Genomic DNA, 26,104 nt, shown 5'->3' with positions numbered 1-26,104 from the left:
GCTTATAAATTTCCTAAAGCCAGGTCTGGCCGGGTTTAAATGCAGTGAGTTGGGGGCTCCGCTTTTGTCTCCTTGTCGGAGCTCGAGGAGATAGGTAGAGACTGCGTGTGCATGTGTGCGTGTGAGTGTGAGTGTGCACGCGCTGGCGTGGACGAACGGGTGGGCGCATCCCAGGATCGCCGCTCCGGCGTCCTGGGTCTGAGTGTGTCTTCTACGCACCAAGTCTTGAATCACAGCCACTAGTGACGTGGGGGGAAAACTTTGTGTTCCAAAGAAGGGTCTGGCTCGATTGCCCTAAGAAGAAAGAGCCCTTGTGCCCGTATATGTGTGTGTGTGTGTGTGTGTGTGTGTGTGTGTGTGTGTGTGTCAGAGAGAGAGAGAGAAAGAGAGGCAGAAAGAGAGAGAGAGAGAGAAAGAGAGAGAGAGAGAGAGAGAGAGAGAGAGAGAGAGAGAGAGAGAAAGTGTCTGGCAGCACCCGCGGCCGGCTGCAGAACGCTGCGTGTCCTGTGCGCGCGTGCGGTCCGGCCGCGGGTCTCACTGCAAGCGAGCGTGTGCAGCTGCGGCTGCCTGGAGGGCGAGCTTAGGAGGGGGCTGGAGCTGCGGGGCAGCGGGAGCAGGAGCAGGCCGAGGGTCCGCTGGCCAGAAGAAATCTGGCCTCGGAACACGCCATTCCCCGCGCCACTTCCAATAACCACTAACATCCCTAATAAGCATCCGAGCTGAGGGCTCTGCTCGGAAATCGTCCTGGTCCAACTCGGCCCTTGGAGCTCTAGAAGATTGCCGCATCTATTTTTTTTTTTTTTCTTTTTTTTTTTTCCTAGGGCAAATAAAGTGAGCCCGGAAAGGGAAGGAGGGGGCAGGGACACCATTCCCCCCGAAAGAATAAATAAGTAAATAAACTGGCTCCTCGCCGCAGCTGGACGCGGTCGGTTGAGTCCAGGTTGGTGGCATTTGGAGCTTTTTTCGTTCTGTTTGGGAACCCATTGCCGCTTCCTGTCCCTCTTCCCCACTCCTTCTTCCTTCCTCCCCCGGCCACCTCTTTCCGTTTTGCAGGCGTCTCCCAACTTTGGGGCCCGGGGGGCGCTCGTGGCGCCGGGCTGCACCTGCCGGGGAGCGCGGGGACTGCGGGCCGGCGCGCTCGCCCTAGGCGGGGGTGAGGAAGCGCCCGAGTCCGGGCACCGGGCGAGGGTGTGAGAGGTGCGGACACTCAGGAGGGAGCCGAGGACACGCGGTGGGTAGGGGCGCAAGAACTGGGTTTCAGCCCCAGTCGGGACATCGGTTCCCCATGGCTTGGCGGCCTCTGGAGGGAGACGAGTCCCGGGGAGAGGGAGGGGGGCGACAGGGGCTAGGGATTGGCGATCTGAGTGGGGAGGGCCGGCGGCTGAGGGAGCTCGGTGGCTGACGGAGGAGGGGGAGGCCAACTTCCCGGGAGAAGGGGCTCTTTCGGCGCCAGGGCTGGCTGGGGAGCTGCCGCCGCCGACACCGAGGGCTTGTATTCCAGGCAGCGGCCGGCTCCGCTCACGGCGCTCGGAAAGTACCGTTTATTTATTTATTTGCTTGTGTTCAGCCTCTCGGGTTGAACCCAACAGACACCCCCTTGGACTTTAGGAACCCTCTTCAGACCTCTCCAGCCCTCAACCCCATTCCTGTGTCAGCGGCCCCTGGAATACACGCACATGCACCCCGACCCGGGTGGGGGTGGGTCTTCACCCCGGCGTTGGAAAGTCTCCAAAGGCGGGAACGGGGGAGGGGAGAGGGGCTGTGGGGGGAGTCTCCTGCGCTCTCCGCTCTCATCTCAAAGTGCGCCCTCCCTTCCAGGTTGGGTCAGACCTGAACCCCTAAAAGCGGAACCGCCTCCCGCCCTCGCCAGCCCGGAGCTGAGTCGCCGGCGGCGGTGGCGGCTGCCAGACCAGGAGTTTCCTCTTTCACTGGATGGAGCTGAACTTTGGGCGGCCAGAGCAGCACAGCTGTCCGGGGATCGCTACATGCTGAGCTCCCTCGGCAAGACCCAGCGGCGGCTCAGGATTTTTTTTGGGGGGGCGGGGACCAGCCCCGCGCCGGCACCATGTTCCTGGCGACCCTGTACTTCGCGCTGCCACTCTTGGGTAAGTCGAGGCCCGCCGCGGGCTTTCTTACCCGCTGAGTCTTTCCTAGGGTCGTTTGCAGCAGCCCACTCCGCCCCCCGCACCAAAATTGGGGCGCGGGTGCGGTGGATGTGGGAGGAAGAAGTTTTGTTTTGGGGAAGGGGATCGCGAATCCCCGGGTTAGGGAGGCTGTGGCGGTGCGGCGCTGCCCGAAGCTTTTCGGGCTTGGTTTTGATTTCCTGTGGTTTTTAATGACCTAGCTTGGCGGGGGACTAAGGAGCCCTCCAGCCCAGGGCCCTGCAACCCCAGGGAGTCTCTGGCAGCTCGCGGAGCCGCGGCGGGCAGGTGGAGTTGGGGAGCACTGGGGCCGGGAGACCAAACTTGGAAGAGAAAAGTTTTTCCCGAGTAGCTTCTGAGCGCTCTCCGCCCGGCCGACCGCTGACCACGGCTGGCCTGCCCCGCGCCCAGCGCGCGCCCGGTGCCCAGTTCGCCGCCGCGCTTCTCCTCGGAAAGACCCTGAGTTTTAGTCGGGCGGAGCGGGTGGCTGGAGCCGGGGGTGGCCCAGGAGCCCGGGTCGTCGCTCAGGCCAGGATGCCGCGGGGCGGAGGGCCGACGTGCACGGTGGGCAGCGCAGGCTCTGGAGCAAACCCTTAAAGCCACCGGGCTGAGCCTGCGCCACCCTTCCCTACGGGCCCGGAAGGGAGAGGAGCTGGAGTTCCAGGGGGCGGGAAAATGGACTCCCGGATGGTCGAGAGGTGGACCCGCTCGATCCCTGAGCAGGGCGCCCCCGAAGGCTGGTCAAGCATCCCTGACCTGGGCGCGCGCGCTCGCCCGGATCAGGGGCGTCCCGGGTCCCCGCCCGCCGCACTCAGGCTCCCTCCCCTCTACCCTGCAGACTTGCTCCTGTCGGCCAAAGTGAGCGGCGGAGACCGCCTGGACTGCGTGAAAGCCAGTGATCAGTGCCTGAAGGAGCAGAGCTGCAGCACCAAGTACCGCACGCTGAGGCAGTGTGTGGCGGGCAAGGAGACCAACTTCAGCCTGGCATCCGGCCTTGAGGCCAAGGATGAGTGCCGCAGCGCCATGGAGGCCCTGAAGCAGAAGTCGCTCTACAACTGCCGCTGCAAGCGGGGTATGAAGAAGGAGAAGAACTGTCTGCGCATTTACTGGAGCATGTACCAGAGCCTGCAGGGTACGCCCGGAACCTCCCCACACCACCCCGCGTCCCTCCCCGAAGGCAGGCGGGCCCTCCGTCCCCCGGCCAGCTGATCTCATCCTCCACTCACTTCTCCCCAGCTGCGGAATGAGGACCTTTCATTGGCCCCCAGGGACAACGGCAGCTGGTGTTTGCTGGGCTGACCAGCATTGTTGAGCCTGGTTGTTGGAAAACCCATGAGGAGGTCGGGGGCGCGGCGGGGGGCACCCCTGGGACCCCACTGACCTCTCTGAAACCTAGTCAGAGCATGGGAGGAGGATCCCACTCGAGGACCCCAAGGAACCCACAACTTCTTTCCAAGGAGAGCCAGCCTGGAGCTTTCGGTGGCCTCAGAATAATAATAGGAAGGCTTGCCCTGCATCTGGTCTGGACTTTCCCCCTGTCTTGTTCCCTTTAGTCTGCTCTGACCTAAGATAAAGTATTGTAAAAGGTCCAGGAAAATCCATTCTATCTTCACCCTCCCCACCAAACGTGATCAAAGGCAGATGTGTGAAAAACCGTTTGTCATCTTACATTAGCTGAGTCTTGAACCAGCTGGTGTGGTTCAACCTCGGTTATCACAGAAGTAGCTCAGGGAGAGAAAGAACCACTTGTCACAGCCATCCAGTCCAATGGGAATGTTTTGGTCCTCGTAAGCCAGAGGGGGCTCATGTTTGTAAACCTAACACAAACACCTTGTGTGTTCATTCTCGACTGAGACTCACACTGGAGATTTGTATTATACAGATTTGACCTGTCAGCAGCCACTTCCTCCAGAGTCTATTAATGAAAACCTGTTTCAAAGGTGGGCTCTTTAATAGCCATGGTACCTGCCTTCCAACTGTATGCCAAGTTTTGGGAGCAAGCAGAAATGTGGGTCTTTCCTGGGTCACCTTTCTTCCATTGGCTCCTGGAGGCAAGCAGGGCTCGTGACGTCATCGGCTCCAGCTTTCCTCTCTGATTTCTATTCCTTTGCAAAGAGTGGGAGAGTTTTCTGGCAAGATCGGGCTGGGTTGTTCTCCAATGTTTTCATGGCACTCTGGGGAGAACAAGGACAACAAAAGCAGAGGGAATGAAAAGAAATAACCATAGAGAAAGAGATGCATTTGAAATCTTTCAAAGTTTCAGCATCTTTTTGTTACACAATCATAACATAATTAGAATTCAGATGCAGCAGCAAAAACCTGCTTGAAATATATGATTTTCATATCTGAGCCCAGTCTTTCTGTTGTTTTTAGGAAATGATCTGCTGGAGGATTCCCCATATGAACCAGTTAACAGCAGATTGTCAGATATATTCCGGGTGGCCCCATTCATATCAGGTAAGCAGATTTATAGTTCTGCGCCGATGCTTTTGTGTGCTTGAATTGGTTGGCTTGCATTCTCTTTGGCTCTCAAAGAGCGTGTAAGTAGATAGTTGAATGGCACAGTGTTTCTGGGAAATTAGAAATAGGATGATGATAATGAAGAGGCAGAATGCCTAGAGATGATTGTATGACTTGAAAGTAATTCTAAATGAAGTAATGTGGTGTGGTGGTTTGGAAGAGGTTCCAGGGAGGTGACTTGGTTGAGTTTTTTTTTTTTTTTTTTTCCCCACATTAAAATATGATTGGCCATCTCTTGCAAAGGGAGTGCCACTTCTGTCTGTAGGTGGCAATCGTATTCTCTTTTGCTGCATACCTTACATAGTGCCTCCCTGGAAATGGGATCTGTTCAGATGATGCCACTTACTTTACAAGAGGCCTGAAGATAATCTTAGATTGTTGAAAAATTTGGGATGAATTCTCTTGTCTGCCTTTGATTTAAAAGATTAAGCTCTGCCATTTGTTAAGAATTCTTTTGCTTCTATTTTTTCCTGAGCAAGTGTGTGCATTTATGAGAGAATGTACTCCTGCCCCAACGGCCCTTTTAAATGTGGTCTCGCTTCCCATGGTTTGTTTTGTCTCCCTTTGCAGTTCTATGTGTGGTTTGGAAATGAACTTTGTTTTAGAATTAAGTTTTTCATAACATCTGCATTCAGACAGCTCATAAATAAGCAAGGCAGTAATTTATCTTTATGACATACAGATTCCAGACTAATGTTGTCTTTATTTATTTCCAGTTTAGACATTTTCTCAAGTATATATAGCCACCACAAACTATATGTCTCTCAGTGGTTAAACGTGATGGTTAATGTTGAATTTGATTCTATGAGATTATGGTTTGTAACTGGTGAGAGTGTCCTGGTGTTCTAAATGTTTTTTGTGTTTTTTTTTTTTTTTTTTTTTTTTTTTTTTTGCAGAAAAGCCACAGGATCAAGGGAGTGTATAAATACTGATATTTTACTTAGGTGTAGTATACATGCATTCATCCATTCACCAAACATCCATTGAGCCCCTACTATGTTCTAGCTATTGTGGTTTGGGCAGTGAGCCAGTCATCACCTTGCCCTCATGAATCTTAGAGATAGACAGGAACTGACATTTATCAAGCCTTATTATTTGCCAAGCGCTGTGTTAACAGTATTACATCATTAATTTATGTAATCATCAAGTGCTTCTTAGGTATTAATATTTCCATTTTATAGATGATTAAATTGAGGCATAGTGAAGTTAGGAAACCAGCGCCAAATCACGAAACTCTTAAATGGTAGAACCAGAATTGAAACTTGGATTTGTTTGATTCTAAGCTTTTGTAACATATACTCTTTGCCACTCAGAGTGTGGTTTTTATACCGGCATCGTTGACATTGCCAGGGAATTCATTAGAAATACGGGATCTCATTTTAACTACTGAATCAGAATACACATTTTAACAAGATCCCTGGGCTGGGTGCTTCATATGCGCATGAAGCTTGAGAAGCGTTCCTCTACATCATTCTATCTTTTCCTTCAGAGGAAAAGTGTGTGTGTGTGTGTGTGTGTGTGTGTGTGTGTGTGTGTGTGTATGAGAGAGAGAGAGAGAGAGAGAGAGAGTCCGTTTTGGCATAAGATTTAAGGATACAAGCTTAGTATAAGAGGAATTCAAATGTTTCTCTGTGTAATACCAATAATTTCCACTCCATGTCACTTCTAGTGCTTTCTGTCCCTTTGATCCAGCTAGGACAGTGTTTTAAGCAGTGGAGAGGAGATGTACAGACAAACGTATGTGACCACCTAAGCGATCCTGGGAGCAGATCTGTAGAAATTAGGATGCAGTGTGGCCAGTGGAGTGCCAGAGGCAAATCTGACCTTCATCCTGCTTTTGAGGGACAATGCCTCTTACCTACTGTCTGCCCTGTGGACTCCTCAGTCTTTGTACTGATCCCTTGGAAGGGTATGAGCCTCTCCATGGTCACTGATAGTGAGGAAGCAGGCAAGGAAGAAGGGCCATTGGGTTTTAATTTCAGAATTTCTACGAGCAATGGGTTTTTGTTTGTTTGTTTCTTGCACTGCCGCCCAGGGCCCAGGCTGGAGTGCAGTGCCATGATCTCGGTGCACTGCTACCTTTGCCTCCGGGTTCAAGTGATTCTCCTGCCTCAGCCTCCCGAGTAGCTGGGATTGCAAGCGCCTGCCACCATGTCTGGATAATTTTGTATGTTTAGTAGAGAAATACATGTCACCATGTTGGCCAGGCTGGTCTTGAACACCTGACCTCAAGAGATCCGCCCACCAAAGTGCTGGGATTACAGGTGTGTGCCACCATGCCTGGCCACAATGAGGTTTTTATTATTTCTTTTAAAAAACTTTTTTTTAGAGACAGGGTTTTGATTTGTTGCCCAGGCTAGAGTGCAGTGGCTTGATCACAGGTCACTGCTGCCCCGAACTCCTGGGCTCAAGCGATCCTCCTATCTTAGTTTCCCGAGTAGCTAGGACTACAGGTGTGCCACTACACCGTCTAGCAGTTGAGTGTTTTAACACTCATTTTCCCTCTCAGAGTTGCTCTTTCATTTGTATAATGAGGCAATTGGAGTAAATAATCTCTAATCGTTACAGTCCGTGGATCTGAGAAAAGTTGGGCTCATCTCTAGAATTCTTCCACAGTTCTCTTACGTCACCTTCTCCAGCCTTGCAATCATTTCAACTCTTAAGGAGGCTTGGTCATTCTCAGACACCACAGGTTTGTCTGAATTTATGAGTATTGGACATTCTTCTGCATGGGCCGAGTTTCACTTATGCATTCCTTGGATCTCATTCACAGGCCAGGTTTCTTTTCACAGAAAGTATGATCTGGAGTTTGTGAGCCCTTCCTGCCTAGAACCCAGAAATCATAATGAATCAGCCAGAGCCAGAAAGGCCTTGTCTAGAGCTCCATTTTCTATCTCAAGGGCATTGGCTTTAGGTTCCAGCACTAATGAGCTTTGACCTCTGACAGTGACTGTGCTCCTTAAGAGGGATAGTAAAGCCAAATGGAACCTCGAGAGGCTTTAAGTCATTGAATAATGCATATTATCCAGTTTGGCCTTTGTAGGATGGAAAAAGATGGAGGAACAGGATGATAAATGTTGCTTTTCACGGTTTGAATCTGAGCTTTCTAGAACATCCCTTCTGTCTTGAAAATTTGTCTGAGGAAACCAGGACAACAGTGTCTCTGCTTTTCACAGATACGGTAGCAATCAGAGTTTCCATATTTGGATATCTCTGCCCAACATGAAGAGCGTGTTTATCCACATACACTAAGGGTGAGCTGAAGCCTCCCAAGGAACAAGACATGTTTGACATTCTTGTGTTTCCATTTTCTTTGGATTCCTCAAACCCACGGTCATTTTAGCCATTGTTTGCTTGCAAACCACGTAAAAGGCCTTGCTGATGTATTATCAGTGGTCTGTTGGGAACAAGCAGGAGAACAAAAATAAGGTGGAATCTAAAAACCGTCCTCTCTGTTTTGAAGCTTGAAATGCAGAAGGGAAACCAAGTAGCCAAGTCAGGAGAGAACTGCAGAGGGAGGGTGGAGGGCTGCTTTCCAGAAACCGGAGAGCGGAAGCCTTTGGCCCCTGGGGCACGATTGAGGGCTTGAGGAGGTGTGTTTCCTGTGGGGTGAGGCTAGTGTGGGTTTTAGGGGCCTGGAACATGAAGTGAGCGGGAGGACACACAGGAAAAAGTAAGCCAGTGGAAGAGGATGTCGGAGGAGAGGCAGGAACACAGAAGCGTCCTGGGATCCCAGAGGGCAGAGCCGTGTGGGCGCTCAGGGGCTCAGAGGCAGAAGCTAGTATGCGCAATGCACTGTTTAGCATCTGCATCTCTCAGCCAAGCTCTCTGCTCTTGCACCTCTGTTCTGCCCCTGCTTTTCTTCCTCAGAAAAGTTCAAGACACAGCAAGAAGTAAATAGGGATTTGAAAGGATAATGAACCAATTGGCAATTTTTTTTTTTTTTTTTGGACTCTCTGGAGTGGAAGAGCAAAGCAGTGAGAAATTTTGAAAATACAGTGAGTGCTAAGAAAAGCCTGAGGATGGGGATCAGAGGGAGGACAGAAGCACCTCTTTGGCAGCAAGGTTTAAAACTATTGATTGGGAGACTGGATTTTTGTAGAGAAGTCAGGAGATGCCAGGCCTTCCTTAAAATGCAAGTTAATCATATTGCATGCAAGAATCAAGTGGATAGATTGTAGGGAAAGAGTAATGTTAGGTTTTGAACATCCTGATTTTCTGGAAGAAAAGGTCGCAGCTTCTGGCACTCGTCATTTTCCTACCAAGTCCTAGGAGTGACTTTGATCTTCCTGGGAAGCCTTAGGATCTCCAGATTGGTTCCCAAGTAATTGGAAGTGGTTTGCTCCAGGATGAGATGCGCCTAAACTCTCTTTTAAGTCTTGCCTCTTTTTTTCTGAGTGATTCTGTGAATAATTAGCCATGTTTAGCATTTGTGTTCAAATGCACCATCATATTTAAGTCATTATTTTTAAAAAAGTTATTACACAGTTTACATGTTGGAGAAGAGCCTTGTAACGTCACCTGTTTTCTTGTCAGGTCATGACGAGAGAAAGCCTTGTAAATACCAGCTATTAGGGGTCGTGGTGGTCCTTTTCTTGCCACTCAGCTGTCTAATCCTGGTTCCTATATTTGAGAACCCCCATTCATTTCCTGTTATTTACTCTGGCATATGGTAAACTCCTTAGTGGGCCAGTGGAGGCCCTGCTCTCCATCTTGAAGCCCCACACCCCCTCTCCACTCAAGCTCACTGGGCCGAACAATTCCCAAGTATTTCATGTACATTCACTTTCCTGTGCCTTTGCACATGGCCTTGCCTTTACTTAGAAAACTTCTATCAGTTCTTTAAGACCAAGATCAAATTTCGCCTCTGAAGGCGTTTGCTGGAATCCCCCCAAACAGGCAATTCCACTCAGGACTCCCTCATGCTCCGTCGTGCTCTTGCCTTTATGGTAGCCATTAATCACAGCATATCGAGAGGACTTATTTATGTGTCTGTTTTTCCCACTGGAAAGTCGGAGCCTTGCTTGTTATGCCGGGTGTCAACTCAGCACCAAGCATCCTTCTTGATCCTGAGCCGGCATTCTGTCAATCACGAGTAGTTGAATGTTAGAGAAGAAGGGTCCCTAGAGATCTAGTCCAGCACTCTGTTTTATAGACTTGAAGCTCAGAGAGGGGAGGGGATTGGACAGGGTCACAGTGCTTGAGGGTAGGCTTGGGGACCTTTGCCAGGTCATGGCACTGGTGTAGGGGGAGCCAGCGTTGGCTCCTTTCTGTCTGCACACTCTCTAGACAAGCCTCATTCATTCTGGAGACCTCAGCCACCACTTACATCAATGACTCAGAGCCTTCCCTCCTACTGCAGCCTCTCCTGAGCGCTAAACCAGCATTTCCAGCTGAGTCCTGGACGACTCCATCTGGCGGTGTATCAGTTAACTCAAACTTAGCATGTCCAGAATGGATCTCATCATCTCTCCTTTGCTCCTTACGCTCTCTCTTCCTGGATCTCTAGTTTTATTTAACAGCATTATTGTCTTCCTAGTGATCTGCACTATAAGTTGTGGAGTCATCTCCGTCCTTTCCACTGTCTTCAACCCTTCAGTCTGACTCATCACCAAGCCCTGCTGAAATTACCTGCTGTCTTTTGAATTGCTCCCTTCTTTCCACATCATGGATATAACTGTCTTATCTCTCACTTGAACTCTGCATGGGCTTTTCCAACTGACTTCCCTAGCTTCTCCCAGTCCAATCTGACCTCCTCATTTCCAGGTCTTGTGCACCTTGGTGACTTCCAGGAACACTTTGGCTTCAGTCTTCCTTCATTCCTTTACTAACTGGCTTTTGATCTCGCCCCAGCCACCATGTATCATAGACAAGACAGGCTGAGCAGCTGCCGTTCTACCAGCCCTCTGGGCAGCTTCATCCCTCCATATTTTGCACCTGCCATTGCTGGGAGAAAGAACGCACGCTCTGGAGTTCCACCAACCTAGGTGAATGAATCCCAGCTCTGCCACTCATCTTATCTTGAGCTTACTGTGCCTCAGGTTCCATGGGTGTAAAATGGGATGATGACAATGCCTACTGTATAGGTTCTTGTAGATTAAAGATGCCATATGTCAAATATCAAGTATAGTGCCTGAAACATACTTGGTCCTCAATAAATCTCAGTCCTTTTTAAAGCTACACTAAGGCAATGTTGGCTTGCTCCTGACTCAAGATTGGGACTCTTTTCAGCAGACCACATTGCCTCATCAGAGAACGATGATTCTATGTCTTGCAAAGGGTAGTAAACCTGAGCCTTCAGGAAGGCTGCTTATAAACTACCTTGGACAAGCAATGAAAAATCTATCCTCTATCCAAAAGGCCCTAGAGCCAAGTCCTGTCTCTTAATCACCCGGCCTGAGGCTTAGCTACCCTGTGGGGAAGGTCTTCCTTATTCCTGTACCGAGTCTCTCCTTTTCCCTTGGACCCCTGTCCTTATGCCCTGTGGTCGAAAGTAAGTTGGTTGCAGCTGGAGATCACCTGGGGTGGGAGCTTTTCCTGTGCTTAAGGATTCTTGTGATCAGCCTTCCCTTCCAAGCTTGGCTGATTCCTATTCCTCTAACCTCTCCCCATAAATCTTCTTTCCAGTACCCCTCATAGCGGCAAGAATTACTGCTCCCTGAGAAGGGCATGCCTTAAACCTGGGAGATGCTTCCGTCTGCAAAGGCTCTGCTAAGTACACTTACATTTCACTTTCACAGACCACTACTTTTGGTTTTTATTCTCTCCCTCTTCTGCCCCTCAGCAATCCATTTTTATTGTAGAACAATGGGAAATTGTAAACAGGTAAAAAAGGAAAAGAAATTTTAATCACCCAGCGTCCTACCACCCCAAAATAACCGCTGTAAACATGCTAATGGGAGCCTTTTCCAATTTTTGCTATATATGTAAATATGCATAGATGTGTAAGTACATACATGCATACATACATATATTTTTTTACAAAAATGATGTCATAATCTACATCTACTCTCTGATTACCTGCATGATGATCTGAAAAACCTATGTCTTTCTGTCTCACTGACCAGTTCCTAAAGGCAATATTTTATTATTTAGATTAAATGTCAACCTCAAGAAGGTCCATGAATAAAGGAGTAGGACAAGCTAGTATCTGTACACTTGTGGCAAAGACCCGAATGTTCCGGTGAAGGCTGTGAAGATACAGACAGTTAAATATTTTGCATAGAGTCATTGTAGGTCCTGTTACCAGAAGAAGAGAGATAAAACATCAGTGAGTGACAGGTAATTGCGTGAACTGAACATTGTTACAAGGTGCAAATTATTTATAGCCAACATGTCTGTCCTCATTCCTTCTTCTTAGTCCTCTGAAGTATTTCTTTTTGCCATCTCTTAATTTTTCTGCTGTCGAAGCTTGTTCTTTCCAACGGATGTCCTTTTTGTTTTTTGTTCTCTGGGACATAGTAGCAAATTCTCAAGAGGATGTATCAATTGGGGCTTGTTTGGTAAAAGAGTATGGATCCAGCAGTCAGGAGATCTGTGTTCTGCTTCCAGCATCATTTACCCCTAACTAGCTGGGTGACCTTGGGCCAGTGTCTGCAGGTCCTGAGAGTCATCTGCTCCTTTTGTAATTTGAGGGCAGGGGCCTAGAGTGAATTTTAACATATTAGGTTGGTGCAAAAGTAATTACTGTTTTTACCAGTACTTTTAATGTTTTCCTTCCTTTTTGAAGAGCCCGTTATATTGAATCTTGCGTAGTTATTCAGTTAGTTATTCTGGAACTATTTTTCTTTCTAGCATTTTATTCATGCCAAGGAAACGGGATCTTGGCATATGTCTTTCATGTTAATAACCTTTATAAAGTATGATTTATTCAACGTATACCTTACTTTGAACTAGAATGGCATCTTATTTGAATACATGGAAGAAGATAAAGTACAAAAGAAAATAAGTAAATGGAGAAAACGGGGAAAAGTGAAAATGAGAGTAGAAAAGAGAAAATGAAGCCAGGAGTGAGCTCAGTACACAAATGCATGCTACAAGATTATATTTCAATAAATTAAATGATCGGAAGTGCCGCGTTTGTTTCACAAAGGGATAAATGAAACCACTGGACTTGTAGATGCCGTAGGACATCTGGAGGTCATCCTAGTCCTGTCCCCTTATTTTACTGATAAGAAAGCAGAATTCCATAAATTGATAGGACAATGGAACATAAATTATCTACAACAGTGATGACAGGTAAAATTAGGTGTGCGTTTGCTGTTAAATGGGTCTTTGAAACTCTCCATATCTTGGCATTTCCCCACCTCAGTTCAGTTGTCTTTCACCTCTTCAAATCTGTGGCCCCGCTTAGGATACAACACTTTTTTTTCTTTGTTTCTTTTAGCTTGAGAGCCACAGCCTTTGACTTAAGGAGGTAGTTGTCCATTGTTTTGGAACAAGCGTTAATTAATAGGTCTCTGGCAACAAGAACTAGTGGCTGGAATGTTAATTTTCATATTTCTTGGCACCCTTCAGGGTTGTCTGTAAGGAAAAGTGAGAAATTATTTGTTGCTTTAAGCCATGTCAGCCCTCAGATTTTTTTAAAAGATAATCTTTCATTCAGAGTTTTTTGTTAAAGGAGCTAACCGCTTCCTGTAATTTAGAGACTCAACTAGCTGGGTCAGTGATGAAAATGAATGGGTAATTTGCATAAGGGGCTAATTTATTGTGTCTCCCGGGCATTTCTTTCATCTCTCTTTCCATTCTAATTAATGTTCTAAGAGGGTCTATCGCCATATCAGAAATTAGGGGTGAAAGCAGCTATTGTTAACCTTTATTATTATGATTTTTTATCTTCTGTAATCTTTTAACCATTTTCTTTTCATATCCAGGATTTACATAGACAGGGCTGTGGGGTATACGGAGAGATTTTAGGGGTGTACTCTTTTACAATCTTTCTTCAAATAGTAGGCTGTTGTAAAAATAAAAATGACTCAGGATAGCTCTCCAGCCACAGGAGGATTTGCAAACCATATAGAAGTATGCAGCCATGGTGGCAGAATTGCTTCTAAATACAAGCTCTCAAAAACATCTTTATAAATGGCTATGCAGACATACAGGCATATACACATTTGTATATTTGCCTGCTCACATGTGCATGTTTTTATAGTGTGTGTTAAGTGTGGACACGATAAAAAAATTTGCCTCAAAAAGATCTTCTTTGACACGTTTCAGTTGGTCCTGGCTGTGACAAAGGCAGCTGTGTGTGCGAGTGTGACACAGCTGAGGAAAGGCGAGAGAACAAGCAATTTCTTCGAAAATCAATTGCAATTTACTCCTACTAAATTGACCGAGGGTCCGCCCCATCCACGCATTAGCATATGACAGACTTTTAATCATTTGGTCAAGTGGCCTATTTTTGGTCAAACTGCAGTTCCCTTTGGAACTCTGCCCATCCCAGAACTGTGTATTCTCCTCATTGAATCCTCAGTCTCTTGAAAGGGGAGGTGAGTGAGAAAAGAGGAATCCCGCTGGGGAAGCCCCTACCCTGTGTCCCCTTACCGCGCTGTGTGTCCTGCACTAAGCTGCCCTTTCACAGACTTATGTTCTTCTGGTCCTCCACCATGCTAAAAGGTACGTATTGTGCCCTCTGATTTCTGAGGAGGAAAGCTGGGATCAGAGAGGTTGAGTAACTTTCTTAAGGCCACACAGCTGATACGTGGAAGAGCTCCGATTCACTTCTTGTTCCTGTGACTCCAAAACCTGTGCTCTTTCTACTGTTAGGTGATGAAATTTTAAGCACAGACCAGGATCCCTTATTTAGAAGGAGCTATCTACTCCCTTTTCTCCCTCCTTAATTCCCAGCTTTCTCCTCGGTCTTCCACCCTAAAACACTGTTTGACAAAGGGCCTTTAAAGTTGCAATATACACCACTACCTGTTATTTTAATATTTGGGCCTGCAGTCTGATGGGTTATTAATTGACAACCAAAATCCAGAGCACGCGTGCTATTAAAACCATTCCTGCGGAACTGCAGAAATATTAACCAAAGAAGCAATTTCTGGATTGTATCTTTTTTCATTTCAGTGTGTGATGGAAGGCTTCGAAAGTGGAGCAGAATGCCTAGGGCCATTTTTTTGTCATGTTGTCGTATAAATAGCATTACACAGTGATAAAAAAAAAAAAAAAGAATACATAGTTTAGTTCCACTTTAAGGTGACCTAATGTGCTATTCATTTGTCTTTCACCATGCTGGTGCCACTTTCCTCTAGGTCCCTGTGAACTGTGTAAGAAGCACCATGCTGGCTGTGATTTCTGTTGCCCTTTGCACATGATCGTTTTGTGTACAGTTAATAATGTATGAAAATAAGTATTGATTGCATTCTTTGTAGGAGAAGGCCAGCAGGTTTCTTAAAGCCCATGTTTATGAAATGTTTCATTGATTCCTGTTACTACGAGTTTTGAATAAAACACTTGATGAAGAAGATACCAGGAGATCCCTGAATTCCGGAGAGTTCTCAGTGGAACCACTATATATAGTCTTCCAAGTTTGGGAATGGCAAGTGGCATTTGAATGGGAAAAGAAGCGATCAGGCTGAACATACTCCCAATTTGAAATAGTTGCCTTCCCCATGATACTTAAAGAGAAGTAAAAATAATAATTACAGCAGCTGTGAGTTGCAGCGAGCTAGGTGTTTTATGTGTCATAACTTGCTTAAGCCTTGTTCAGTAGAGGTACTCTTAGCCCCATTTGGTTGGTGGATAAGGGAACTGGGGCTCAAGTGAGAAACTTGTCTTGAGGGCACACACCTAAGAAGTGGTAGAGCCAGCATTCTCATCCAGGAAGCCTGGCGTCAGAACTCATGTAGTAGCACCCATTTGCATGTATATAACATGCATGGGAGAAATAGCCCATGAAAATATCCTATGAAAGTGAAGTGCACGAACTGCATAAAGGATTATTAGATATTTTTTACTGAGTGATATGTATGTGGGTATATGATGCATATAATATATATAACATATGACGTTACATATATTACATATATGTTATGTATACATTACATATTATGTTACATATTATATATTTATACTTATTTTGGAATGAAGAGGAGGTAAGTTTTTATAGTCTCTGTCAGTTTTCAGTTTTTCAGTATGACAGAATTTCATTTCCACCAAATTCATTCATCACATATTTATTAAGAATTTACTATGAGCACAGTGGGAGGCGCAGGTGATTCAGAGGTAAATAGGAATTGTCCTCTAAGAATTCCCGTTTTTGCTTTAGAGATAGATATAAACAAGATAAATTATGATGAATGAGTAGAACCCTGTAGAAAGCTAACATGTGGCCCTAAGATGGGAATAATGAACTGGATGGTGTTTTGGGTCAGAGAAGCCTTGCAAAAGGGGACTTTTCAGTTGGCTTTTATGGAATGGATAGGAGTTTGGTGAGTAGAGCTGACTGGTGAGAGCATTCCAGGCAGAAGCAAACAGCCTGAGGCAAAGGCACGGTGTGTCCAGGGTTTGCCGTGGCTTGAGCAGCAGGTATGAGGAGTGGTGTGAGAAGAGCTGAGCAGAGAGGCAGGTTTGTCACACTCAGGGGCTTGGCCTTTGTCATAGAAGATAGGAAAGGAAGATGGCTAATTTGTCTCAGCATTGCTGAAATTTTTAGATTGAATCGGATGAAATTGCCATTTTAGTAGGTCAACATGGTAGAATAGCAACAATTTCAGACAGTTCAACTTAATATAGTTTTGTGTCACAAAAGCACACGCAGGGGCTCTGGATGCTTCTAGACCAGAGAAGGACATAAGACCTGCTGTGGGTGAGTAACCACTCCTCATAGAAGGTACCTTCTGGGAAAACAAAAAATGAGGCCAGGAGCACTGTGCTATTAGCCTGAGCTCCAGGTGGAAATGGAGCAAGAGCAAGTGTGGGTCAAGTTCAAGCTCCTCCCTTCCGGATGCACCTTCTTGAGGAGAAAGCATGCTCAGGCTCGGAAGGCAAAGGCCAAGTGCACGGAGCCCACCATTTAGGTGCCGAGGGCAACGAGGACAGAGGAGCAGGAGTCCCTGAGGCAGGCTGGCTGCGTCTCCCTGGGTGGTCCTGGGAAGGTGCGGTGGGGGCGAGGTGGGGGAGTACAGGTAAACAGAAAGACAGCAGAGCAGACAGGGGCCAGCAGGAACCAATCTAAGAAGCTGGGTCATCCTGAAGGGCCTTGGCTGCTGGGAGGCGTTTTGGCTTGTGGTAGGAGAAAGGTGGTCTCTGACGACGGTTCATTGGGACCCTGTGGATGCTGAGTGGCATGGCTGGTTCGTTAGGAGGCCTCCCCTGGTGGACAGTGGGGATGTGCACAGTATGGGTCCCTGAGAGGATGGCTCCCATCTGCCTTTCTGCAGGGTCCCAGCCTCAACCCCAGCACTGCCCTTTGTCCTGGGCTCAGGGCGGACTTCTGCTCTGTCACTTGGGAGCGGTGGCTCAGGTGTGGGTGCCTGGCTCCCTAGGCAGTGTCGTCCTGCCTGGGAGGGATGGCGCTGTCCAGCCTTTCCTGGACCTCTGGAAACCTGCTGGCACCCGTTTGGAGGACTTGAGGTATGGGCTTGTTTATTCATTTATTTTATATTTGCTGTTTTCTTCCTCTGACTCTCCAGTCTTCTGCCTCGCCTAGCTGTTTACTGTGCCAAATTCTCAACTGGATTCAGAACATTTCGCAAGAGAATGTCTCAATGAAAACTCAAGGGTTCTAAATAAGGAGAGTTGTGTTAATTGAAAGCAGTGCCCACTCACCCCAGGGAGCACCTGCTCGAGGGGAGAGGATGGGGAGGAAGGGAGGGAGGGCTGGGAGTGCCTATGCAGCCCACAGAGCTGGCTCCTAAGAAGCTACTAAACCCTCTCTGTGTGTCCTACCCTGCGCCCATGCTGTGTTATGACATTGTTTTGATGACCGATGACATCAATGGGGCTGGGGTGGGAAGAGGTGGTGCTGCCCTTTTCAGCTGCTGATGATCCCTGGGAGGAAGGGCAACACGTTCCTAGGTCAGGACCTACCGGGCTAACCCTCTGCATTCATCCCAGAGATAGGGCTGGGAATAGGGAGGGGCAGGGGAGGAGGTCCTGATGATCCCCAGAAATATATGTGCTGCAGAATAGCACAGTGGCAAGGAGCAAAAGCCTTGGAATTAAGCGCACTCGGGTTTGAATTCCATGTTCCAGCACTTAGTAGCTGTGAGACCACAGGTAAATACTTACAACGTTCTAGGTCCTGTATGTGTAAATGGGGCTAATAATAGTATCCAGTTCATAGGGTTGCTAGAAGTAACACTTAGGGAATGTTTCGTTCGTTTTTGGCCCTCCTGAACTGTGCAGGAAACAGGGGTGGGAGGGTGGGGTGACTGCCAGCGCCTTCCTTTCCTTTGCATTCTCACTCCCTTTCTCCTCCTCCCTCAATTTATTAGCATGAAACAGGAATAGTAGATGATTTGAGTGCATGCAGATCTCTTCTGCTCTGAAAAGAAAAGAAATACCAATAGCCATACCCGAAATTACAATTACCAGTCAGTCCAAAACATTGATTTTCTACTCTACGCCTAAGCAGTAACTCAGGTTTCTTGCGAACTTACTGTGCACCAGAGAATGTGCTAGCTGCTGGGGAGATGGTGGTGAGCCAGAAAGTGCAGAGTGCAATGCCATGTAAAGGAAGGGGAGAAGGAGGAAGAGAACTAGGATGCAGGAAGGAAAGTTCTGGAAGGGGATGGCAGAGACCTAGGATGCAGGAAAGAAAGTTCTGGAAGGGGATGGCAGAGACCGGAATGCAGGGATGTGGGGAGTGGATTCCAGGTGAGCTAACCCATCAGTGGGAAAGGAAAGGGCGCATACCCAGCCAGCACAGAAAATTAATACTGAATATGCTAGCCCTGTGTTGAGTGGATGTGAACATGGTGGAAACCAAGTGTTTTTTTCTTTCCTGATGATTCTCAAGAATGTTTAAAAAATGCAATGTTTGCAAACAAAGTAGAAACAGTTGAAGCATTGTTTTCTATTAGCAGTATAAGGTTCACTGGCTATGGGTATTTTTTCCTTCTTGCTTTCCAAATTGTAATTTTAAAAGATGAGGCATTTCATATTCAAGAATTTCCTTTGTCTGAAATAAATTATTCATTTCTACTCAGTTTCAGAAACAATGAACATAATACTTAATGCATCACAATTAAGCGGGTGTAGCTTCATATAAAATTATGTTCCATGCATTTTGGTGGCAAACAGAGCAGCATATCCTATATCTTGTCGACATTTGTTCCTCATAAGCAAAATATAAAGAAGCTGAAGCCCAGAAATGTGTTTTCTTTCCTCTCATGGTGGAGGAGGGGGTAACTTTAGACCCAGGCAGCCTTGTTTTTGACATTCCACAGCTGTTGGTGGCTTTGTCAGTCTGCAGAGAAAGTGAACTTACTGCAACTATCTTGTGCATGGGGTCAGGTGAGGGTCAGAATTCTTGAGTACCACACATTTATCTCCGTCTTCTTTGTCTGGGTTTGAGATTTCTCTAGAATCCTCTTGTGGAAGGGCATTGCTTAGAAATGACTTCCTTTGGGGTTTGGTGGCAGCTGTTTTTTTTGAATACTGGCTGGTTGGTCATGTGGCAGTTTTCTGAGGATCTGGCCCTGAGATATTCTTCCTGTGACAAGGTTCCTCTTTAGGAAAATAGGCATTGCCAGCAAGGATCAAGATGTCCATGAATGTCCACTTTAGACTTGAAGATTTAGCTGTTCTGGTTCCCAGGAGCATTTTTTGGGATGCCTCCGACTCAAGTTCCAGCCCTGAGGTCAGAGTGACAGCTGGCTCTGGTCGCCAAAGGGCAGTTGCCAAAGAACATTAATTGTGAAATGTGTGCTGGGCTCCCATCAGTAGGGTAGGGGATGCCTGCTTTCCCTTCCTTCCTTCCTTCCTTCCTTCCTTCCTTCCTTCCTTCCTTCCTTCCTTCCTTCCTTCCTTCCAGTCAGGGTCTCACTATGTTGCTCAGGATGGTCTCAAACTTCTGTCTCAAGCAGTCCTCCTGCCTTGTCCTCTCAAAGTGTTGGGATTATAGTCATAAGCCACCATGCCTAAACAGGAGATGCTTTCATAGGCTATTTCTTTTTTCTTTTCTTTTTTCTTTTCTTTTCTTTTCTTTCTTATTTATTTATTTATTTTTTGTTGTTGTTGTTTTAAGACAGTCTCTCTTTGTTGCCTAGGCTGGAGTGCAATGGTACGATCTTGGCTCACTGCAGCCTCTGCCTCCAAGGTTCACGAAATTCTCCTGCCTCAGCCTCCTGAGTAGCTGGGATTACAGGCACCTGCCACCACGCCTAGCTCATTTTTTTTTTTTTTTATTTTTAGTAGAGACGGGGTTTCACCGTGTTGGCCAGGCTGGTCTCGAACTCCTGACCTCAGGTGATCTACCTGCCTTGGCCTCCCAAAGTACTGGGATTACAGGCATGAGCCATTGCACCCGGTCTCATAGGCTATTTCATTTAATCTTCACAAAAGCCTGAGTGTTAGCCTTGAGTGTGCATGAGGGGCATTATTCACATTCTGCATAAGAGGAAACCAAAACTCGGAGAAGTCCAGTGACCTGCCTAAGGCTACATAGCTAGTTGGTGGCAAATCCTGAATTCGAGCCAAGTTTGTTCAGCTGCAAAGGCCTAGCCCCTTGCATGCTATCCCCCTTGTTGCCGTTTTGATGGTCAAGAACAATAGTAGCTAGATGCAAGATGGATCCTCAGCTACCTCTGGTCTAAGGACTGTTTGTATTTGAATAGAAAACAAAATTACATGTTTTTTATTTTAGAGAGGCTTAGGAAGAAGGCCCCGGACTTGGCCAGAAGTTTTCCTGGATGCCTCTCTGTCCTTGACCCTGGTTTGTTTCTTTCTTCTTTTATTTTTTTCTCTTGTGAGACAGAGTGTCTCTCGCCCAGGCTGCAGTGCAGTGGTGCGATCTTGGCTCACTGCAACCTTAGCCTCCCAGGTTCACACGATTCTCCTGCCTCAGCCTCCCGAGTAGCTGGGACTACAGGCACGCAACCCTATGCCTCGCTAAGTTTTGTATTTTTAATACAGATGGGGTTTCACCATGTTGGCCGGACTGTTTTTGAACTCCTGACTTCAAATGATCCACCCATTTTGGCTTCCTAAAGTTCTGGGTTTACAGGCCTCAGCCACCGCAACTGGTCTTGACCCTGGTTTCTGTCCGGTGCCTGCCCTGGCTGACTGGACTCACTGCAGAGCCCTCCAGGGATCCTGGCACTCTGTGCTTCCACCTAGGTGCCCATGACCTCCAGTTCTGCAGTTTCTGTGGCATCTGTTGCTCTGTTATTTCCTATGTGGCAGAGGCCTCCGGGGAATTTGTGGATGAACTCTGATTTTTGTGAAGCCCTCATTTCGAACAGGTCTATCCAGCTGTGTGCTAGGTAGTCCCATCTAGATATCCTGGCCATAACTCAAACATGGTCTGTATTGAACTTGCCTTCTCTTTTAATCTCGTGGACTGAGGAAGAGGCACATTAGAACCTTAGGGAGATATTTTTATATTGCGGGGGGTGGGGGGGAGCAGTGCTATAGTAGAAAGGATGTAGATTTGGAGTCAGACTAAGTTTGCATCCTGACTTCATCCTTTCATAACTTAGGCAGGTTGTTTAATACCTTTAAGCCTCAGTTTCCTGATTTGTAAAATGTAGACAGTATCTGCTGTGCCGTGTCATTGTAAGGACTGGATCTGTGTTATGAGACAGCGTGTTGAAGCCTATCACCCAATCACAGTGATAGAAGTTGTTAGTTGAAGACAAGAATCTGTTTACTGGCCTCGAGAGATCGCACTGCACCTGGGAAGGGCAGGTGGTCCGTGTGCTGGTCCTTCCAGCTTTCCAGGGCGGAAGTGGTGAGGGTGCGTTTCAGACTTCGTGGCTGCTCTCTGGAGACTGCTCAGTACATTTATACTTGCCACCTGAGATGCACGACCACTGATAGCCTGGCTTGCCTATAAGACAAAGCAGCCCCATCATGCTGCAATAGGCACCAGCTGTATACGTCACTTGGTATCACCTGCAGCCTTGCCTTAGGGTTACTACATTTTTCCACATTTCTTGCAGCCTGGTGGAGCTGAGGCAGATGCACCTGAGCGTGAGGGCGGCCATTGACCTGTTCCTCCACGTGCTTACCCTTCATTAAGAGAAAGTGCAGTCGACGTAGATAGAAATAGCCTCTCAGAAATGGCTCTCATGCAGATCCGGCTTGCTGCTCATGTTGTGGGCGAGCCTTGGAGACTGAGGGAAGGTGAAGTGCTTGTGAGTTCCTAGGCAGAGTGAGTACCCTGCGTTGGATGTAGAATTTTCCTATTAAGAGCAGAACAAAACAGGTTTTTAGATAAGCACTCTGACGTGGGCCAGAAATGCCTGGCAAATATTTACTCTAGATGTAAAACACTCACAAAGTCAAATGTTGTTTAGAAAACCCTAAAATAGAAAATTTATGCTCAGGGTTTTATATTTGGTAATTGTAAAAAGGAAAAAAAAAAGGCCTATTGTTGTCTGTGTCCTCTAAGCTGGCTTTTACAACGTGGAATGACGACAAAGCCTCCTTTGCCCACCCTCCTGCCCATTTCTGCTCCTCTGCCCTTAGTCAGCCTCATGACTGCATTTCCAGCCCCTTCTCAGACGCGTACCTCCTCCGCCCATCCAGGTGACTGTGGCGTGTTTTGCTTGGTAAGCCCTGGTTGTGGGCCTGGCACCATTTCACCTACTTCTCCTCTTGAAACTGAGCATGGGATGCTGGAATTGACAGATTTGCCTCCCCGCCAGCTCCCAGGTATAAAGGAACTCTACTGGCTGAAGTGTTTAAACTCCTAGAAGGCTGGCATTGGACTTGAGATATTCTTTGTATGTGTCAAACACCTGAGTTAGAGTCTCCGAATGTCCCATTATGCGTTTTTTGCCAGACCCTCTGTTCCTCTCTGGCAAAGCAGAGTGTTTGGACCATACCAGTGGTTCTAACCTGGCAACCTCACACATTTTGTGCATCAGTGTCTCGTGGGGGAGGTGTATGATATTCTGAGACATCCACCCCCACCCTTACCCCAGGTGTCTTAGGTGAAAACTGCTATGCTATGGTGGATGATTTGCCCAGGAATTTTCTGGCTGTGACCTGCTGTGTGCTCTTTGGAGCTTGGTCAAGGATCTTTGGATGACTTCTTCCTTCAGTCCATCAACAAATGTCTACTGAGCCAACTTTTGTGGGCTGGACATTGTGCTAGGGTCGTGGGGACTTTGGCATGGGCAGGATGAACTTGTGAAACTTATAGTCTGGTAGAGGAGACATACGAATTAAAATGCACATGTTTTGATGGCTGTCAGTATTCTGAAGAAGAAAACTGACCAATATGATAGGGAAGGGAACAGAGGGGAGAAGGGGACCCTTTTTACACATGGAAGTCAGAATGTGCCTCTCTGAGAAGGTGACTTTGAGCTGGGACCTAAATAACAAGGGGGAACCGGCCCTTCTGAGCACTGCTAAAGAGCACTGTGGCAGAGCTCCAAGGACCCCAGGTGGACCAAGCCTGGTACATTCCCCAGAAACAGGGGGCTAATAAGGTGGGAGCCTGGTCCCTTTTTACCAGTGATTATCTCCTGCTGCTGCCCTGCGCAGGGGGCCAGCAATGTGACCAGGCCACCACCAGGGCTCAGGAGGGAGCTATGGCCAGGGGACACCAGGAAGCTTCAAAGCGATGGCACCTGCTTTTTGGGTGATGGGGCTCATGAACTGTACCCAGAAAAGTATCTGTGGCTGCGTTTCACTATCCTAGAATTCTGAGACATGAGTGAAACAGCCGTCTGAACCGGAGACTTTGTGCTCGAGTGTGACTTGGAGGGGCTAGCTTTGCCCTGTTGTACTTCAGATGTTTGCTTTGAAAATGTAATCCTTAAATGATAGCTCTCCTCTAGTGCTGGGCTCATGTTTTGTATTGATTTATCTCATTCTTTTAAAAATATAACACAAAGCGAGATAATTGTAGAATCCTGGTGTTGGAAGAGTCTTTTGTGGTCACCAAGTTCATCATCAAGTCCTTACTTGATGGATGGATAACAGAATTAAAGACCAGAATGGTTGATGGCTGTGCTAGGAGACAAAATGGGGCTGGAGTGGGCACCCAGCACCCTGGGTCCTCTCTCCTTTGTTGACATATGTAGTATCCCTGTAGGACAGGCCTGAAGAATGGCGACGCCCCAGGAGATGAAGGCAATCCCTGCACACATCTGTACTATCATTGGAGAAATTCTTAAAGAATCAGGTCCTCGCCCACTTTTCTGGCCTCATCGAGCCCCATTTCCCACGAAGGATCGTAGATCTGAAGACAGTCTGCCTTTCTCCTCCCTGGTACACGCATCTCGCTTGTTCTGCCTCGAAGCCTTTGCTCTCGCCTTCCCCTGTCATCTGGAACATTCTCCATGATCTTCAGTTACCTGGCTCCTCCTTGTCATTTTCAACCCAGAGGTCTTCCATAAAAAGAAGACCACTTTGCTAAATATCACTCCCTCCTTGTTCATTCTTTATTACATTTTCCTGTTTCATTATCTGCACAGACCCTACCACTGTCCTCAGCTATTTTGTAGATTTACTTGTGTCGTGTGCCTGTTTCTCTAACTAATGTTAGGTCGTGTGCAAGCAAGGACCCCATCTGGCTTGTTCAATTCTCTGTACCTGGGTAGTTTTCCCAAGAAAACTATGTAGTGGGTGCTAAGTAGATATTTGTTGAATAAATGAATGAATGAATGAACAAATACATAGTAAGTGGGAGCTAGGTAGGTAGAAGATGCTTACTAAATAGCTATTTGGTGCCTGGCACTTAGTTGAAGCAGGGCAGAGGTGTACAGGTCATGACCTGAGGGAGCCTACAGTCTTGCCAGGGAGGTGCATCTGTCAGGAGCCTTTTCTTTCATGAAGGACAGAAAACTCATCTCAAGCAGACTTGGATGATAAAGAAAATTTGTCAGCACTTAGGACTTATCAGAAGGCCAGAAGTAGGACAGGATTCTGGCAAATTGCTGTCACCAGGACCATGCCTCCTGGACCTCCAGTTCTTGGATGTGCTCTTTGTGTTGGGGGCAACACCTGCAACGCCAACATGGAAGGACCTCCCAACAGTGCCACACTTGTCTCTTGTGTTCAGTAATGGACCCAAGCAATTGCAGGCCTCACAGCCTCATTTACACCATCCTGGACTCAGTACTTGGCTGTAGAATGGCGACCAAAGTCAGATGGGCCCCTCCCCCCATGGAGCTTATAGTCTAGCAGAGGGGAGAGACACAAATACTTAGAAAATCCAAGTGTAAAAAGTGATCCCAAAGAGAAACAGGTGATGCTCTGAGCACCAGTGATGAGGCTTAGGGTGGGAAGAATGTTCCAGCAAAGGAAAGGCCAAGGTTGTGTGGGGCGAGGGAGCGGGCCAGAGTGGCCAGTATGAGATGAGACTGGACGTGTCATCTTGAGCTGGCTAGGAACTAGGGGAAGGAGTGGGGCCATGTGGCAGCCCTGGAACTGGCCTGCAGACTCAGCCTGGATGCCTAAATCTTGGAATTCACCGTGGCAGGAATTGCAGGGTGTGCATGGTTTTCTCAGCCCACTGTCGTCATTGTCACATTTGAGAAGGACCAACTACACCCATCTGGGGAAAAGAGGCCCCTGGAGCATTAGTGCTGGTATGCTAGAGATTTAATTCGCTGCTTTTTGAATGGACCCCATGCGCTTAGGCCAGTCCTTAAACTGCCCACCCCAACCCCCAACCTCAGTTTTCTCTACTGTGAACTGGGGTTATGGACTTGTTGGCAGGCCTACAGGAGCTGACACATAACAAAATGCTTTGCAAACTCCACAGTTCTAAAGCAAGTCACTTTTGGTTGTTTTGATTTTCCTTCAACTGTGGGAAGAGAATGGATTCAAGACAGTTAAAAACAACGAACCCTAGCACTTTGGAGCTGGAAGGAGCCTGAGGGACCTTCTAGTGAAAGTGCAGAAGGTGAGTTGTGACTTGTTGTGGGGCCTGTTGGAGATTTGAAGTTGTCTGGAGATCAGCTGCTTCTCCTCCCCTGAGGATCCCCTTCATGTCACTTAAGGCTCCAGGAAAAGGAACAGCACTCCCTTTCCTGTCTGATTGCCTTAAGCCTGGCATGATGGAGGTACAGCTCACGTCTAGTAGGTGCAGGCCACTAAGACTTGGCCCAGCCTCATAGCAAGTGGCAGGTCAAGCCCCATGAGCCTGAGATCTCCAGCTCAGAGGCTGCTCCCTTGCTTTCCCCTTTTGCCCTTGCCACACCCAGGCCACATTCTAGAATAAGTTCAGGGCCACAGATCTGGTTGGATTCAGCCTGTGGAACACAAAGTCAGCTCTCCAGTTGGCGGGGAATTACGGTCTCATGTCAAATACCCGAAAA

The 26,104-nt window shown here is 47.4% G+C and overlaps 1 protein-coding gene across 6 annotated transcripts in view; it reads left to right on the top strand.

Moving 5' to 3' along the window:
- The first annotated feature begins 504 nt into the window (after positions 1-504).
- GFRA1 (GDNF family receptor alpha 1) overlaps positions 505-26,104 on the top strand; it is a 219,338-nt gene continuing 193,738 nt past the window's right edge. The window contains exons 1-4 of one of the 6 annotated variants that reach the window (XM_007964180.3): positions 505-940; positions 1,819-2,105; positions 2,980-3,273; positions 4,515-4,598. In XM_007964180.3, the coding sequence (XP_007962371.1) occupies positions 2,066-2,105; positions 2,980-3,273; positions 4,515-4,598 (418 nt within the window). In that variant the 5' untranslated portion in view covers positions 505-940; positions 1,819-2,065. Of the gene's footprint in view, positions 941-996; positions 1,232-1,412; positions 1,535-1,818; positions 2,106-2,979; positions 3,274-4,514; positions 4,599-26,104 lie in introns of those variants that run through there. The other 5 variants (XM_007964182.3, XM_007964179.3, XM_007964183.3 and 2 more) reach the window with 5 other exon arrangements.

Source organism: Chlorocebus sabaeus, chromosome 9 (genome assembly GCF_047675955.1).
Source record: "Chlorocebus sabaeus isolate Y175 chromosome 9, mChlSab1.0.hap1, whole genome shotgun sequence".
NCBI classification, from domain to species: Eukaryota; Metazoa; Chordata; class Mammalia; order Primates; family Cercopithecidae; genus Chlorocebus; species Chlorocebus sabaeus.
This window is presented reverse-complemented; position numbering and strand designations above follow the sequence as displayed.